General features: G+C 48.3%; 1 protein-coding gene across 1 annotated transcript in view; it reads right to left on the minus strand.

Annotated features, from left to right (window-relative positions):
- LOC135256047 (phospholipid-transporting ATPase IA-like) overlaps positions 1–13,233 on the minus strand; it is a 107,522-nt gene extending 94,289 nt beyond the window's left edge. Inside the window, exons 1-4 of the mRNA XM_064337922.1 lie at positions 13,002–13,233; positions 11,919–12,033; positions 5,281–5,380; positions 3,479–3,577 (exon numbers count right to left, since the gene is read on the minus strand). Of these exons, the coding sequence (XP_064193992.1) occupies positions 3,479–3,577; positions 5,281–5,380; positions 11,919–12,033; positions 13,002–13,059 (372 nt within the window). The 5' untranslated portion in view covers positions 13,060–13,233. The remainder of the gene's footprint in view (positions 1–3,478; positions 3,578–5,280; positions 5,381–11,918; positions 12,034–13,001) is intronic.
- Positions 13,234–13,981: the final 748 nt, after the last annotated feature.

Below are 13,981 nucleotides of genomic sequence, written 5' to 3' on the forward strand. Positions count from 1 at the left end.
GAATCACGCCTCATGGCATCTCCGGCCCTGTACGTCGGCTGAATTAAAAGAGTGATAAAACACAGGCCCGGGAGAGGGGTTGTGACGGACAGAAGGGCTGTTCTGAGGGAAGGCCAGGGGGAAGAGTCCGTGTTTCGGTGCACCGCGGGTGAGACGCTAAACCAGCGACAGCTCGGACCAAAGAGTCAGCCCCGGGATTGCTGATTTTAGTCCCCCTTTCTTAGTTTTAGTCCCTCCTCCCTTAGTTTTGTTCCTCAGTACCTGAACACAATCCCTGCAATACAAGCTCATTACAAAGTCATAATACTCTGTACTTTTTGTTCATTTGACAAAAGGGGGGTGGGCGGATCGTACGCAAAGGTCCCGTGAGTCCTATGACTGCTGTTCTCGGCTGACCGCGAGCTTCTGTCTTGCGGCTGACGCGCACCTGGGTAAAATTAGAGCGCGTTTCGTCAGCTGTTCCCAGCGGCAGTTCCCGCTCCTCTCCACGAGCTCGGGATATGTCACAGGTTGCCATGGTAACCCCCTTCCCTCTCCCCACGAGGTCTCCCGACGCTGTTCCGCAGCCATCTCCTCTCCCCTGCGCCCCGAAAACAGAGCGGGGCCCGGCGGGGCGCCTCTCTTTTCCTGAATCCAAAACGACGCAGTCATTACCGCAGGGACAGGCGAGCGCCCCGGCTTCTCACCGTTTGCCGCGGCACTGCCCGATTTCCGGAAAAAGAAAAAAAAGAAAAGGGGAGAGCATCTGGGAGAGCATCAATCACAGGCAGGAGAGGCGGGGTCAGGAGAGCTTCTCTCACCCCCGCCTCCCTCCACCCCTTTTTTGTCTGCACACTTCTGGGAGGGGCGGGAGAAAGATGAACGTTTTTAATCAAGATGATGCAGCGATAAAAGCGGGGATAATGAGGGTGGAAGGGGGCGCTGCGGTGCATTCTGGGAAGGGGTGGATTGAGGACTGTGACCTAGGCTAACAGGGACGCTAAAGAGGAAGAGAAAAGGGAACCAGAGCGATGCAGGTGACCTCACCTGTTAGATAGACATGAGTACAGTAAATGGACATAATAGCCATAATTACATGGAGGTTAGGATGCCAAGGATGTATCACACTTCATGAAGAGTGTAGGACTAGCTATGAGAGAGAGAGAATTATCTATCATTTGGTTTGTACTAATTGTAAGTCTATTTATGTTCCATTAGTATAAAGATGATATCAATAAACTGAAATGGAAACGGAGAGTCTTCCCGAACTCTGTTCATCTTGCCTGTGAACTGCATCTGTGAGGGAGCGACCTTCACCGCGGTAACGAGGTACACGGTATGTCCCCTGGCCCCCAAAACCCTGCTCGCTCAATGATATTCGCATGCGGGGGGCCTCTGAAAAACGCTGGGCTGGCTGTTCATCAGGAGTGAGCGCAGGATTGGGGGGGGGGACGCCCCTGCGGGGGAATTACACTGAGGTGCTGACTGCAGAACTATCACCCAATAGAGTTCAAGCGCGCGGCAGACCCTACGGCACGCCATCTGCAACCGGACAGGTCCATTATAAAGACAGAGTGGGAACGGAGCACGTGCAGTGAGGAGGGGAGGGAGGGGCTTACAGTACAGACAAAATTATATAAGGGAAGGGTGTGAGAGTGGCTAGGGGAGGGGCTTAGACAAAAGAATTCAGGTGACCTGCGTCAAGATTTCATCGTCAGGATTGAAATGTTTTTCTCTTTTCACTTTCGATAAAGGAAGCAGATTTAACTCGCTTGCATTCTTAATGCGGTGCAGACAGGATGTCAGTTCCCTGTGGTGCGGCACTAACGCTGTGCCTATGGGCAAGAACCTCCATCTTCAACCATAATTGCAGCAACAGTTGCACTCCTGTCCCTGCAGGTACAAGCAAAGGCCACGCTTCATGCGCTGCCAGCTGGCCCGTGGATAAAAGCCGCAGTCATCTCGGGGAACAGTACCGTGTGCTCATCCCAGGGGGAGGGGCACGCTCTCCTGTGTGTGAGCGTGCAAGGCTTCTGTGTTCCTGTCCTCCATCGGCTGTGTGTGTGTGTGTGTGTGAGCACATGTACGTGTGGGCGTGCACGTCCCTTTTTCCTTTTCTCTGTCTCTCTCTCTCTCTCTCCGTTTGTCTCTCTCTCTATCTCTGTATCTCTATCTCTCCCTTTCTGTCTCTCTATCTCTCCTTCTCTCTCTCCGTCTCTCTCTATCCCTCTCTCTCTCTCGATCTCTCCCTTTCTGTCTCTCTATCTCTCCTTCTCTCTCTCCGTCTCTTTATCTCTCCCTCTCTCTCTCCAGGTCTCTCTCTCTCCCAGAACTGAGAGACCTCTGAGCAACAAGAGAGCCCTGTGATTAATGATAGTGGCAGGAGCGCACTCAAGCTCGCTGAAGCCTTTACTGCGGTCAGCAGCTCGCTTGCAGGGCTGAGGGAGAGGAGCTGGGCGAACCTGCCGCAGCCTCCTCATCGCCCCAGCCACCGCAGCTAAGCAGCTGCATGCTAACGGTGATCCAGCCGAATCAAACCACATTATCCTATCAGACAGGCTGTTTCCTGCAAAACAGCCCAGAGAGAGTGAGGGGGGCTCCAGTACGGTCAATATTTAGCTTCACAGCGACCCCCCCCCCCAAATCCACAATATTCTGGCAGCTGCTCGCCCCCTTTAGCAAGCGCTTTAGTAAGCGGGTGTGAACGGGACGGCTAGCTGTCCATTCGCCCGTCGCGTCCGCCCGTCACGTCAAACCCGCTCATCGTTCCGCCGTGTCCACGGGGGCCGCCAACTGACAGGTCTTCTTAACGCGGCGTGGCAGGCGACGGAGCGGGACGGCGGCGTTTGCGCCCGTCACACAGAGCCCGGAAAAGTGACCGGCTCGGCTGCGTGCCGGTCTGAGACATGGCGGGAGGTGGGGGGGGGGGGGGAGCCGGTAAATTTCCGTTTACATCAACGGCCACCCATCCGTCCAAATCAAATTTATAAATAACATCGACCTGATTTATTACATTCCGGCAAACGCGGGCGGGCGACGTTCACAGCCATGACACCAGAGGAAGTCCGGTGTGTCAGGACAGCCGGCTGAATTTAGTTTAATTATTCACACAAATCTCATATGCCTTGGCTGACACTTCAATTAAAAGTGAGTAAAAAATTCAGGGTACCATTAAATACAAGTTGGACCGCGGCCATCGCGAGATCTTGCTTTTAATCATTTCCAGACTCCAACTCCTTCAGAGAACTTCAACAGAAAGTGAAGCTGAATACATGATTAGCAGAATGTTCGAATGAAGACAGCCAGACTGCAAACTGCTCTGGGTTTTTAATTAATGAACAGCGCCTGGCTGGGCTGAATGTGGCTTTGGATAGCCGACCAGCTTGAAGCCCAGTCAAACTCAGTTAAATGAAAACTGATTCGCGGATAAGACAGAATGCCTGTGGAAGTGTGGGTTTGGGTAAGTATCTGATGCGGTGTGTTGGGTTAGGGTCCTCACCAGGTCCTCGATGACCTCTTTCACGGCCGCCACCACCAGGATGAAGAGCAGGGGGACCAGGGTGGTCCAGCGTCCCGTCGGGGAAACATCCGGAATTTGCTGCAGGAGGAGAAAAAACAAAAAAGAGACAGGGGGTCAGAGGACAATGTATTTTAATTAAATGAAGGCTTCAGCTGAATTTGTGCTGTGGAGACACCCATCCCCCCATTCCCCCTTAAGAAGCTGCAGCTATCAAGGACTGCGCCTCGGTGGAAAGCTTTCAACCTCCTAGCCTCTCGGCCCTGTCGAAAGAGCTTCATATTACTGAACAAATTAAATCAAGAATCCAAGAAGCACTGTGGGAAGTACGTAATCATTTTTAATTGCGGGCACTGCTTGTTTTTTTTTGCAATCACTGATGTCTATTATTCTATGCGTTTTGTGCATACTGTGCTGCCTTTTGGCCAAATCTCCTTTGTAAGCCAGATTCTATCTCAGTGGGAGGGCCTGGTTAATTAAAAGTTCAACAAAAAAATTATAAAATAGACATGGAATATGCTAAAGCGGCATATAAATATTTTGCTCATATTGTACCATTCCGCTTGTATGATGCCAGCAGGGCTTTGCACAAAACCTCAGGCTTTGAATACCAACAGCAATCAAAAACCTGCCAGCTTTCTTCCATTAAAAATACATAAAAAAGGAAAAGATGGCAGATAACACCTGAGGCAGTACATTTCAGTAAATGGGCAGTCTCCACTCTGCTGAGCTTTGACCTGGTTTCGTCTCAACAATATGTGGTGCATTTAAAATGACAGCATCACTTTGTGATTAAGGCCCTGAATGTCAAATCTGTGCATTCAAAAGGAATCGGAAGTGAAATGAATTATAATCTGGGCATTAACCCTCCCTATATGATACGCAACAGAAAACCCAGTGTGTGCACTGTGCAAAGCTTCCAATAGAGATTTTGAGGTGCTGCCTTCTGTCCGAACCATTAGCTTTATTGTGAAAAAGGACAAAGGATTTCTTTAAAATTTAAACGGCAATCAAGTCCCCTCACGTTTTGTCTGTTGACATGTTAGGATACAAACAGAACACTACTCAACGATTCAGCACGTGTCAAACAGATTTAAAAAACAATGAGACGATAATGAGGATTCGATGCCTGCGTTATCAATACCTGGGGTTGGCAACCTCGTGTTAAGGAAGTTTCTGTTCCCAAAGGCTGCAGCTGTCAGCGATACCGCCCCATTTGACCGCATTTCCTTCTGTCCTACAGGCTAGGGTTACAGTTCCACCGCTCAAGATGCGTGGCCTACCTGTAGCCCGTTGTTTAGCCATATTCGAACAAGCGTTCGGCGCATCAGAGCTGAGAGGGTGCAGCCGCAGACTCTCGTTGGTTACTGCGGTTCAATCGGCCCTCGAGATGGCCCCTTCCGTGTTGCCTAGTTACCTGGTCGACCTTGTCAGACCGTTGCATATTTAAAGGCCCCTTTGTTCTTCGCTCCGAGGTTCGGCACTGTGAACGTAGGCGTGTGCCTTAGAACGTGTTCTGGTTTCCCGGCTTTATTTGAGCCGAAGCTCTACACGGTTCCATTTTAATTTCAGACTTGGGAAGTGCTGCCCTAAAATAAATGGCTATCGTAGCACCTATTGACCACACAGAAGGCCTGAGCTCAGGTTTATGCATCTCCCAGGGTAGGGACGCCACTTGGGCTCACAAAACAAAGGGGAGGGTGGTCAGGTGGAGGAGGTCAGGGCACCAAGTATGGGACTCGGTGGCATGACCTCTAACCTCTGACCCCTGAAATCCAGCCTACCTGCAGGAGAGCGATGAACAGGAAGAAGGAGTTGGCTGCCCTCCTGAACTGAGAATACAGAAACCTTGGCAGGAATGTGAGGACATTGTACTTTGCGGTGCTGAAGAGAAACAGGAGAGAGAGACAGACATTCATGTTTGGTGGAAACTGAAGCCAGTTTAGGTTATTACAAACCAATAATGTGGTAATAACATGTGAATAAACACATTTTGCATGGTATATGAATGGATATTAAAGCCATCATAACACAAATCACAGCTACTTTTCACACTAAACTAATAATACTGAGTTTTGGTCAGCTGATTATCATTAGACTTAAGTCAATTAATTGAATATTTACTAACAGGAAGATTATCATGCAGTTTCATTGTAAGTATGCTGGATTTTATTAATTATTGACCTTTCTATCTGAAGCTATTTCACTGTGAATAATGCTACAGAGAGTGACAAATAGGTTACACAATTTTCTTGTTACCTTTCTGAAAAGTGTCATACCTTGTGCAGTCACTCTTAGTTAGAGTTATTCTCATGCTGTACAAATACATTTCAAGGACGGCAGCATTAATGCATCAAAGTTCATGCACTCCTGTCAGTCTAACTACAGTGGATGGTGGGAGGGAAAACACAGCACACGGGGCCTTTCAGAAAATCCCATTTACCAGAGTTCTGTGCTTGTCCGGTACACTCATACATCATTCACTAACCTTTAGAATTAAACATTTAGAATGACCTACTCCTCGAGCCCTTAAACAGTACTGCTGCAGGAAAATGCCAGCGTCTGGATTTAATGCAGATTCATAGAAGTTTCCAGAAACCATTTTTTCTTTTCTTTTCAGTAATCACAGAAAAAACCATGGACTGAAACAGAAGCACAGCTTTAGCTTCACATGCATAGCACTATAGGTAAAATCATGAAAAAAGCAAGATATACCTGTACAGGCAAACGTATTGGGACAGATACATAATTTGTTGTTTTGGTTCTGTACACCAGCACACTGGATTTAAAACAAAACATTGAATATGTGGTTAAAGTGCTCACTGTCAGCTTTAATTTGAGGGTATTTAGGCTATATCCAAATGGAGTGATCCATGTTTAATTTCAGCTCTTTGTATACACAGTCCCCCATTTTCACCTCCAGGACAGCCTGAATGCTTTGCAGCATGGATTCAACAAGGTGTTGGAAATATTCCTCTGAGATGGTCTATGCTGACTTGATAGCGTCACACAGTTCCTGCAGATGTTTCAGCCACGCAGATATGAATATAAATACCCTAAATTCTAAAATTAGAGTTGACAGTCCGCACTTTCACCTCACCTGTTCATGATTTCATTATGTCCAATCTGGTGTACAGAGCCAAAACAACAAAGATTGTGTCATGGTCCCAATACTTTTGCATATATACACAATATATATATATATATATATACATATACATATATATTCTAACTGACAAAGTGGTAAATATAAATAATATTTAAAGAATAATTTCAGAAGGGGCAGTTAAGTGCGACGGGGTGACATGAGCTACGGTATGGTGCGTCTGACAGAGCCTGCAACCTGCCCCGGGTCCTGATTTATCCCTGTATTACGGCCGGGCAGCACGGCCACTTTGGAGGAGATATATGTGATGATCAGGCCCGGGCTTGCTTACTTTTGGCCGCAGCCAGGAAGAACAAATGCAGCGGGTCACCCCTCTGACAGGGGGCGGGCCGAGAGACTGACAGACACACTTCATCACACACACACACACACACACAGTCACAGGAATATACCAGCACACACACTCCATCACACACATACACCCGATCACAGATACACCAGCACACACACTCCATCACACACATACACACAAACACAGGAATATACCAGCACACACACTCCATCACACACATACACACAATCACAGGGATATACCAGCACACACACTCCATCACACACATACACACCATCACATCACAGGAAAATACCAGCATACACACTCCATCACACACATACACCAGCACACACACTCCATCATACACATACACACGATCACACACATACACATGATCACTGATACACCAGCTGTACCACAGAGATACACACACTGGCACCATCACACAAACATGCACGCTGGCTTCATCAGTTTCCAGAGAAGGCACTCGCCCGCAAACGTGTCTCCAACCAGAGACCCACTCACAGCCACAGACAGCTGCACACACACACGTAACACAGACAATGACAGACACGCCCAAAAACCGGCAGCTACAGACACACAGGCCTACACAGACTGACAGGCGTGAACACTTTCCACACAGAGAGAGATATGTACACAGACACTGACAGATATGCACACTTAAAAACACAGAAAAAGAACCACCGAGCTGTTTTCAGAGGTGCACACACACCCGCAAACACACACAAATGCACACGCACACACACTTCCGTTAGAGGAGCATACTGTATAAGCAGGCACACACTGACAGAGACAGACTCTCCGTCATTTCCCCCTGCACCAGGGAACAGCACACGAAAGCTTCAATGAAGGTGTCCGCTCATTCACACAGAAGGCTGGGGGAAAAAAATCATCTGCGGCTCCCTAACAGCTGCAGCCTGGGTCCACACACACACACACACACACACACACACACGCATGCACACACGCACTCGCTTCCCCTCACACTCATCCACACTCACAGGACAAAGAGTGTATCACAGGGCAAAGAGTACCGCATCTACAGTGCGGCTCATTATGGAGGCCATTCAGAAATTTCCCGTTCACACGCCAGCACACAATCCCTCTCCCCCTAGGATCAGGGAATCCAGGGCATCACTGAACATGACGCACAGAAGGCCAAAAACGCATCACTAATACGAAGAGAGGGGGAGAGGAAGGGAGAGGAAAGAGCGAGGGGAGAGGGGGAGGAAAACGGAGGAGGGAGGACAGAGGAAGAGAGAGAAGCTTCCCTCCTTTAAGGAAGACTTAGGATTGAAGAACTGGGATCTGGCTCAATAAGGTAAACATACCACCATTGCAAAACACTTCACTGTGCTAAAGCGCTAGAAGAATTCATAGCACAAAGGCGGCCATAGCTAAGTGGATAATCTGCAAGACCAATCAGTTTGTGAGGTTCTTGTGCACTAAACCATGAGCAGGGAAGTGTGCAACATTGAGGAATGCAGACCAAAATGATGTCCACCACTTCCTTACCTTTCTTTCTTCCCCTGCTTGCTTTCTCTCTACCTCCTGTCCCCCAAACCATTCATCTCTCTCTTCCCACATTCTTAATCCCTCCCCTATATTTTTCTCTCACTGGCTCCATCATTGTCATGCTCTCTTTGCCCATCTCTCCCTCCCTCCATCCCTCTCTTTTTACATCACAAAATCTAATCTTGTTGCCAGTTTCATTCTCACCCCCCCACCCCCCCCACCCCCCACTTTGCTAAATGTCCTTGGAGTGACAAAGACCTTCTTTCACGGTCCCTCAATAACAATTAAGCAAGTGGCTCTTTTCATTTTCTGTTTGTGGCCCGCAGACCAGGGGAAGATACTTCACTTCGACAAGCTGAACGCAATTTCATAACGAATACGCTAATTAAAATTTCAGCGTGGGCTAAAAAAAGTCGGCCTTTCAAAATCCGGCAGGCAGACCCCCTAGCTTCGTGCTTGCTGTACTGATGTATAAAGCAGCACAAGCTTATTTTTAAACTTCAAATAAATACAAACTGCAAATAAAATGACTGGGCTTATCTGTCTGAATGTTGGCATTCTGTATCTGTGAGCGTGTGCTCTACGATGCTCAGTAACCTCAACCTTCAAAGCACTATACCAAACCCAGAGAGGGAGGCTGGCCGCTTGTCTGAGGTCAGCTTCTGTGGTGCGGATTTCAAAATGGACGTCACCTCCTCTGACCCCCCATTAACGTTTCAACTGAGAGTGTAATCAGGGCAGACCATAACGACCCAGAAGCAATCCCTCTGATTTGTCAGACAGACACGTTAAGTCCGTCTAATCCACAAAAAGGAAGAAACGGTTCTCCGCTCATTCACAACAAACGGTGAATGGTTGAGCTGATGGGTTTTCTTGGTAAAAGAAACTCACAGAAATCAAAAACGAAAAAATAAAATAAAATAAATCTCCAGAACACTTAACGCTTGTTTGTGTCTGAGATTTGACAGAACGGCTCATCCCTGTTCAAGAAACAAGGCTTAAGGTACAAGGCTTAAGATGGCGCAAAAGACTCGGGGATAGAAAAGCATCTTATTCAGCTGAAATATTTTTAAATGCTTTTTTTAGAGTGTGTACTCTACTCAGATATGATGTGAAATGGAAAATGGATCAGGACCCAGAAGCCTTTTCTCGCTCCTGATGTTATTCTTCAGGCCAGGCATGAAACCTCAGTCATACACTAGGCAAAAGGAAGCGTATCAGAGCACCATAGATGTAAAAAAACAGATAATGTCCCTGTGCTTAGATTTACTCAATACAGAAACAAACATACCAACAGCATATCAGAGGTTTGAATTTATAGCAAAAACAAGACGTGACACAATGAAAGCTGTGAGAAACCAATACACATTGAGAAAAGTACAATATTATCCTCATACAGATAATATTATCATCGGTATTAGTTATCAGTTCATCATCATCACTAATAATCATCATAATCATCATCATCATCATCTGCTACCAATGCATTTCACACACCTGGGAGACATGCCAGCCATTGAGTCAGAACACATGTAAAAAGGTAGTAGACCCTAAATGTAGTACTTTGATCATCCACAGTTACAATGCAATTAATGATTCTGACAGTTACTGTTTGAAATCAGTTGCAAGTGTACTGCAACTAGCCAATGTTAGCTGTAAGATAGCATTATATCACCAACGATATTGTTTACGCTTTAATTCAGAATACTATGAGCTAGCCATTACCTGCCAGTTGTCCCCAGCCAGCAAACACAGCAGTGGTCTTCAGATTGACATTACACATCACCTGGTCATCACTAGAGCAACGGCAAGCAAGTCACGTCATCTCTTTACAGCTGCGTATCATTAGAATTAGATCATTAAAAAAGTATCTAGCTGATGTCAACAGCCAGCCGTGCAGGAATTACCCACTGGACAGATTTGTTTGGCTGGTCTGTGCTTTTACCGCAGTTATCAACCTTAACAACTACACAACGGCTTGGAAACTGTAGCCAAGCCATCTGGAGCAGGGTTGTCAGCAAGCCATCAGTGACATCCAAAAAAGGAAAGAAAAAAAAGAAAGAAGCCTTTTCTATCTTTTCCCATCATGTCACGCACAATTAAAAAGATTGTCTAAAATTCTCAGCTTTTTATCTGATTAAAAATGGGATGATATGATTACTATTATTTACTACTGTGCTGGGGTAAAAACAGCTCAGCGTTTCTTTAAATAAAACCTCAGGAATGAAATTCTCCAATGCAGTCAGTCAATCTGTGGGGTTTTACACCTCATATGTAAACAATTCTTTCATAATCATTATTAGCATGATTTCCCTCAGGAAAGAAAAGACACTGTAGCCTACTGGATTATTTTCTGAGAAAGAAAAGCTAATATAGTGTAGAGCTCAGCAGAGAGACTGCCATTAAATATTTAATTCCAAGTCCTACCCCCTAACTGCATTTCTTTAATGTTTAAAGTTGCAGTAAGTTTGTTGTAAGAACACTGTAGGTCATATTTGGTTATATTTCCTTCACATCCTGACCGATATCAATAAATTAAATGGTCTAATAAAAAATATGGTCCCTCTAACTGCCCCAGAGTCTGAAATCAGCCACTCCAAATTTCACCACGCCTGAATCTTAACAACCAATCCGGACAGCTGCCTGTGCCATGCCTCCACAGTGCTGCCAGAGCAAACAGGGTGGGCGGGGCAAGGGCTACAGAGATAAGCAGAGCATGAATGAATGAATTTATGAATCCTAACTGCCACAGGCAGCAAGTGGACGACCACAATAAGCCAAAATAAAGCTTCGGCAACTTCAACTCGGTGAAGAGGAAGCCCACATAGCTCTGAATTGTCATGTTACACATTCACACAGTGCGGTGTGCTCCCAAGAACACAATGGCAAAATCAAACCTAAGAACAGAACTGGCGACATTCTGGGTTTTATTTCGCAAAATTGCTGCAGTGTGGTGAACTTTGCTACCCCCTCAATGGATATGTAAGGGTGGGGGAACGGGGGGGATTGTTCCTCCCAGCTCTGCTGATGGTGTGGAAATGGCGGGAACAAGGGGAGTATCATGCAGCGAAGCACCGCAATGCGCCAACGCCCCAGCGCCGCTAGCCCAGGGGGGTCTCTGCAGCGCTCTACGCATCTGAGGGGAACTCCAGCAAAAACCTGGCAACCCACACTTATTATTCAACTCCTTTAGGCTCTACAAAACTGTACAGCAAGCAGCTGCTGCCAAAACAATTGGGACGGGGGCCAGTGGTACCTCACTGGCCAGCCTAGATGTATTGAATGGCCTGCTCCTTATCAAATGCTCCCATGTTCTTAGGAATTGAATTAGTCTTAAAAGCAGTGCACATTAAAAAAAAAAAAACTTTTAATTTGATACTTCAGGACCTTCATGGCCTTTGACCTGACTTGGCAGTACAGGCCCTCACCTGGAATGGTCGCCTTACCTGACACGGTTGTTGCAGAACTTGGTCAGCTGGGGCTGGTTGATGAAGATCAGCCTGGCGTCCTCCTGATCGGCCAGAGAGGTCTTCTCCGAGGCGTCCTCCGTCTTCTCGTACCCTGAGGGGGGCAGAAAACAGACGGGAGGGGTGTAAGGAGTACGGTATAAGGAGCAGCGGGCTCTAGTCAGCAGGCCGCATGGTTTGAGCCTCGGGCATTTCTGGCAGGGCGACAGGCTGCCTGAGAGCAATACCCAATCCCCATTTCTCCGGTCGATAACGGCATCTTTCCCGCCATCTGTTCAGAGAATCATTTCTTTCTGCATGGCTACACCATAAAAAAAAAACAGACCCAGCGTATTCTGTCCGAGCGTACGGGATTCTGTTTTACTAAAGCGAATGACCCGGATTGGCCTGTCAGGCTCGCTGATGTACTGAGATCCTGAGATTCGCGGTGCTGGCACGCAGGCCTCGGTAAAGGGGGAGGGGAATGGAGTCTCCGTTCGTGGTGACATCACGGTCATCAGCGCTTTAATTTGATTATAATTGTGACTGCAGACTGAGGAGAGCTTGCGGACTTCCGGATTAAAAAGCTGCAATTGGAACACATGCAAGAGCTGTGTGAACTGTTCTATTCGGAGCTCTGCTAAGTTCTGCACAAAAATGACATCACCTCCCCCCGATACAAACTTGTGAATGATAAGACAAGGACCCCTGGCGCCACACCACTGTCCTAAAGCCACACTGTTGCCACATACACTTCAATGAGAGAGAGAGCAGAGGCATACAGAGAGAGGCAGAGAGAGAGAGAGAGAGACAGACACAGTGAGAGAGAGAGAGAGACAGACACAGTGAGAGAGAGATAGTGAATGACAGAGTGGCTTAGGGAATCATGCTTTGGGAGGGGATTATCGCCATGGAGACACGCTGCTGAAGCGAAATCCCCGCTGGATCTGACCCCGCAGGAAATCCTCCGGGAGCTTCCCGAACGCGTCAAACCGCGGTGACGGGAGCGAGCGATCCCGATTACATCACGTCCTCCCGCAACGAGCCCGGTGACGCAGCAGGAACTGGCGGCTATGCGCTCACATTTCTTCCACGCCGCCATCCCGCCGACAAAGAGGGCCTGTCCCACGGACGAGCTCATCTCCCACAGCACAGCTTCGACAGTACAACTCCCACAGCACAACTCCCTCAGCACAGGTCCCTCAGCACAGCTCCCTCAGCACAGCTCCCTCAGCACAGCTCCCACAGCACAGCTCCCTCAGCATAGCTCCCACAGCACAGCTCCCACAGCACAGCTCCCTCAGCACAGCTCCCACAGCACAGCTCCCTCAGCACAAGTCCAACACAGCACAGCTCCCACAGCACAAGTCCCACAGCACTGCTCCCACAGCACAGCTCCCTCAGCACAGCTCCCTCAGCACAAGTCCAACACAGCACAAGTCCCACAGCACAGCTCCCTCAGCACAGCTCCCTCAGCTCAGCTCCCACAGCACAGCTCCCACAGCACAGCTCCCTCAGCACAGCTCCCACAGCTCAGCTCCCTCAGCACAGCTCTTACAGCACAGCTCCCTCAGCACAGCTCCCACAGCACAGCTCCCACAGCACAGCTCCTCAGCCAGCTCCCACAGCACAGCTCCTCAGCACAAGTCCAACACAGCACAGCTCCCACAGCACAGCTCCCTCAGCACAGCTCCCACAGCACAGCTCTCTCAGCACAGCTCCCACAGCTCAGCTCCCTCAGCACAGCTCCCACAGCACAGCTCCCTCAGCACAGCTCCCACAGCACAGCTCCCTCAGCACAAGTCCAACACAGCACAGCTCCCACAGCACAGCTCCCTCAGCACAGCTCCCACAGCTCAGCTCCCTCAGCACAGCTCCCACAGCACAGCTCCCTCAGCACAGCTCCCACAGCACAGCTCCCACAGCACAGCTCCCTCAGCACAGCTCTTACAGCACAGATCCAACAGCACAGCCCCCGCTCTCCTCCCGCTTCTCCAAACAAGGATAACCCCAGAAAGAGAGGAGCACGAGTGGGGGGGAAAAAGAGGAGGAAAGGTCCGGTA

This window comes from Anguilla rostrata, chromosome 5 (genome assembly GCF_018555375.3).
Source record: "Anguilla rostrata isolate EN2019 chromosome 5, ASM1855537v3, whole genome shotgun sequence".
In the NCBI taxonomy this organism is placed as follows: Eukaryota; Metazoa; Chordata; class Actinopteri; order Anguilliformes; family Anguillidae; genus Anguilla; species Anguilla rostrata.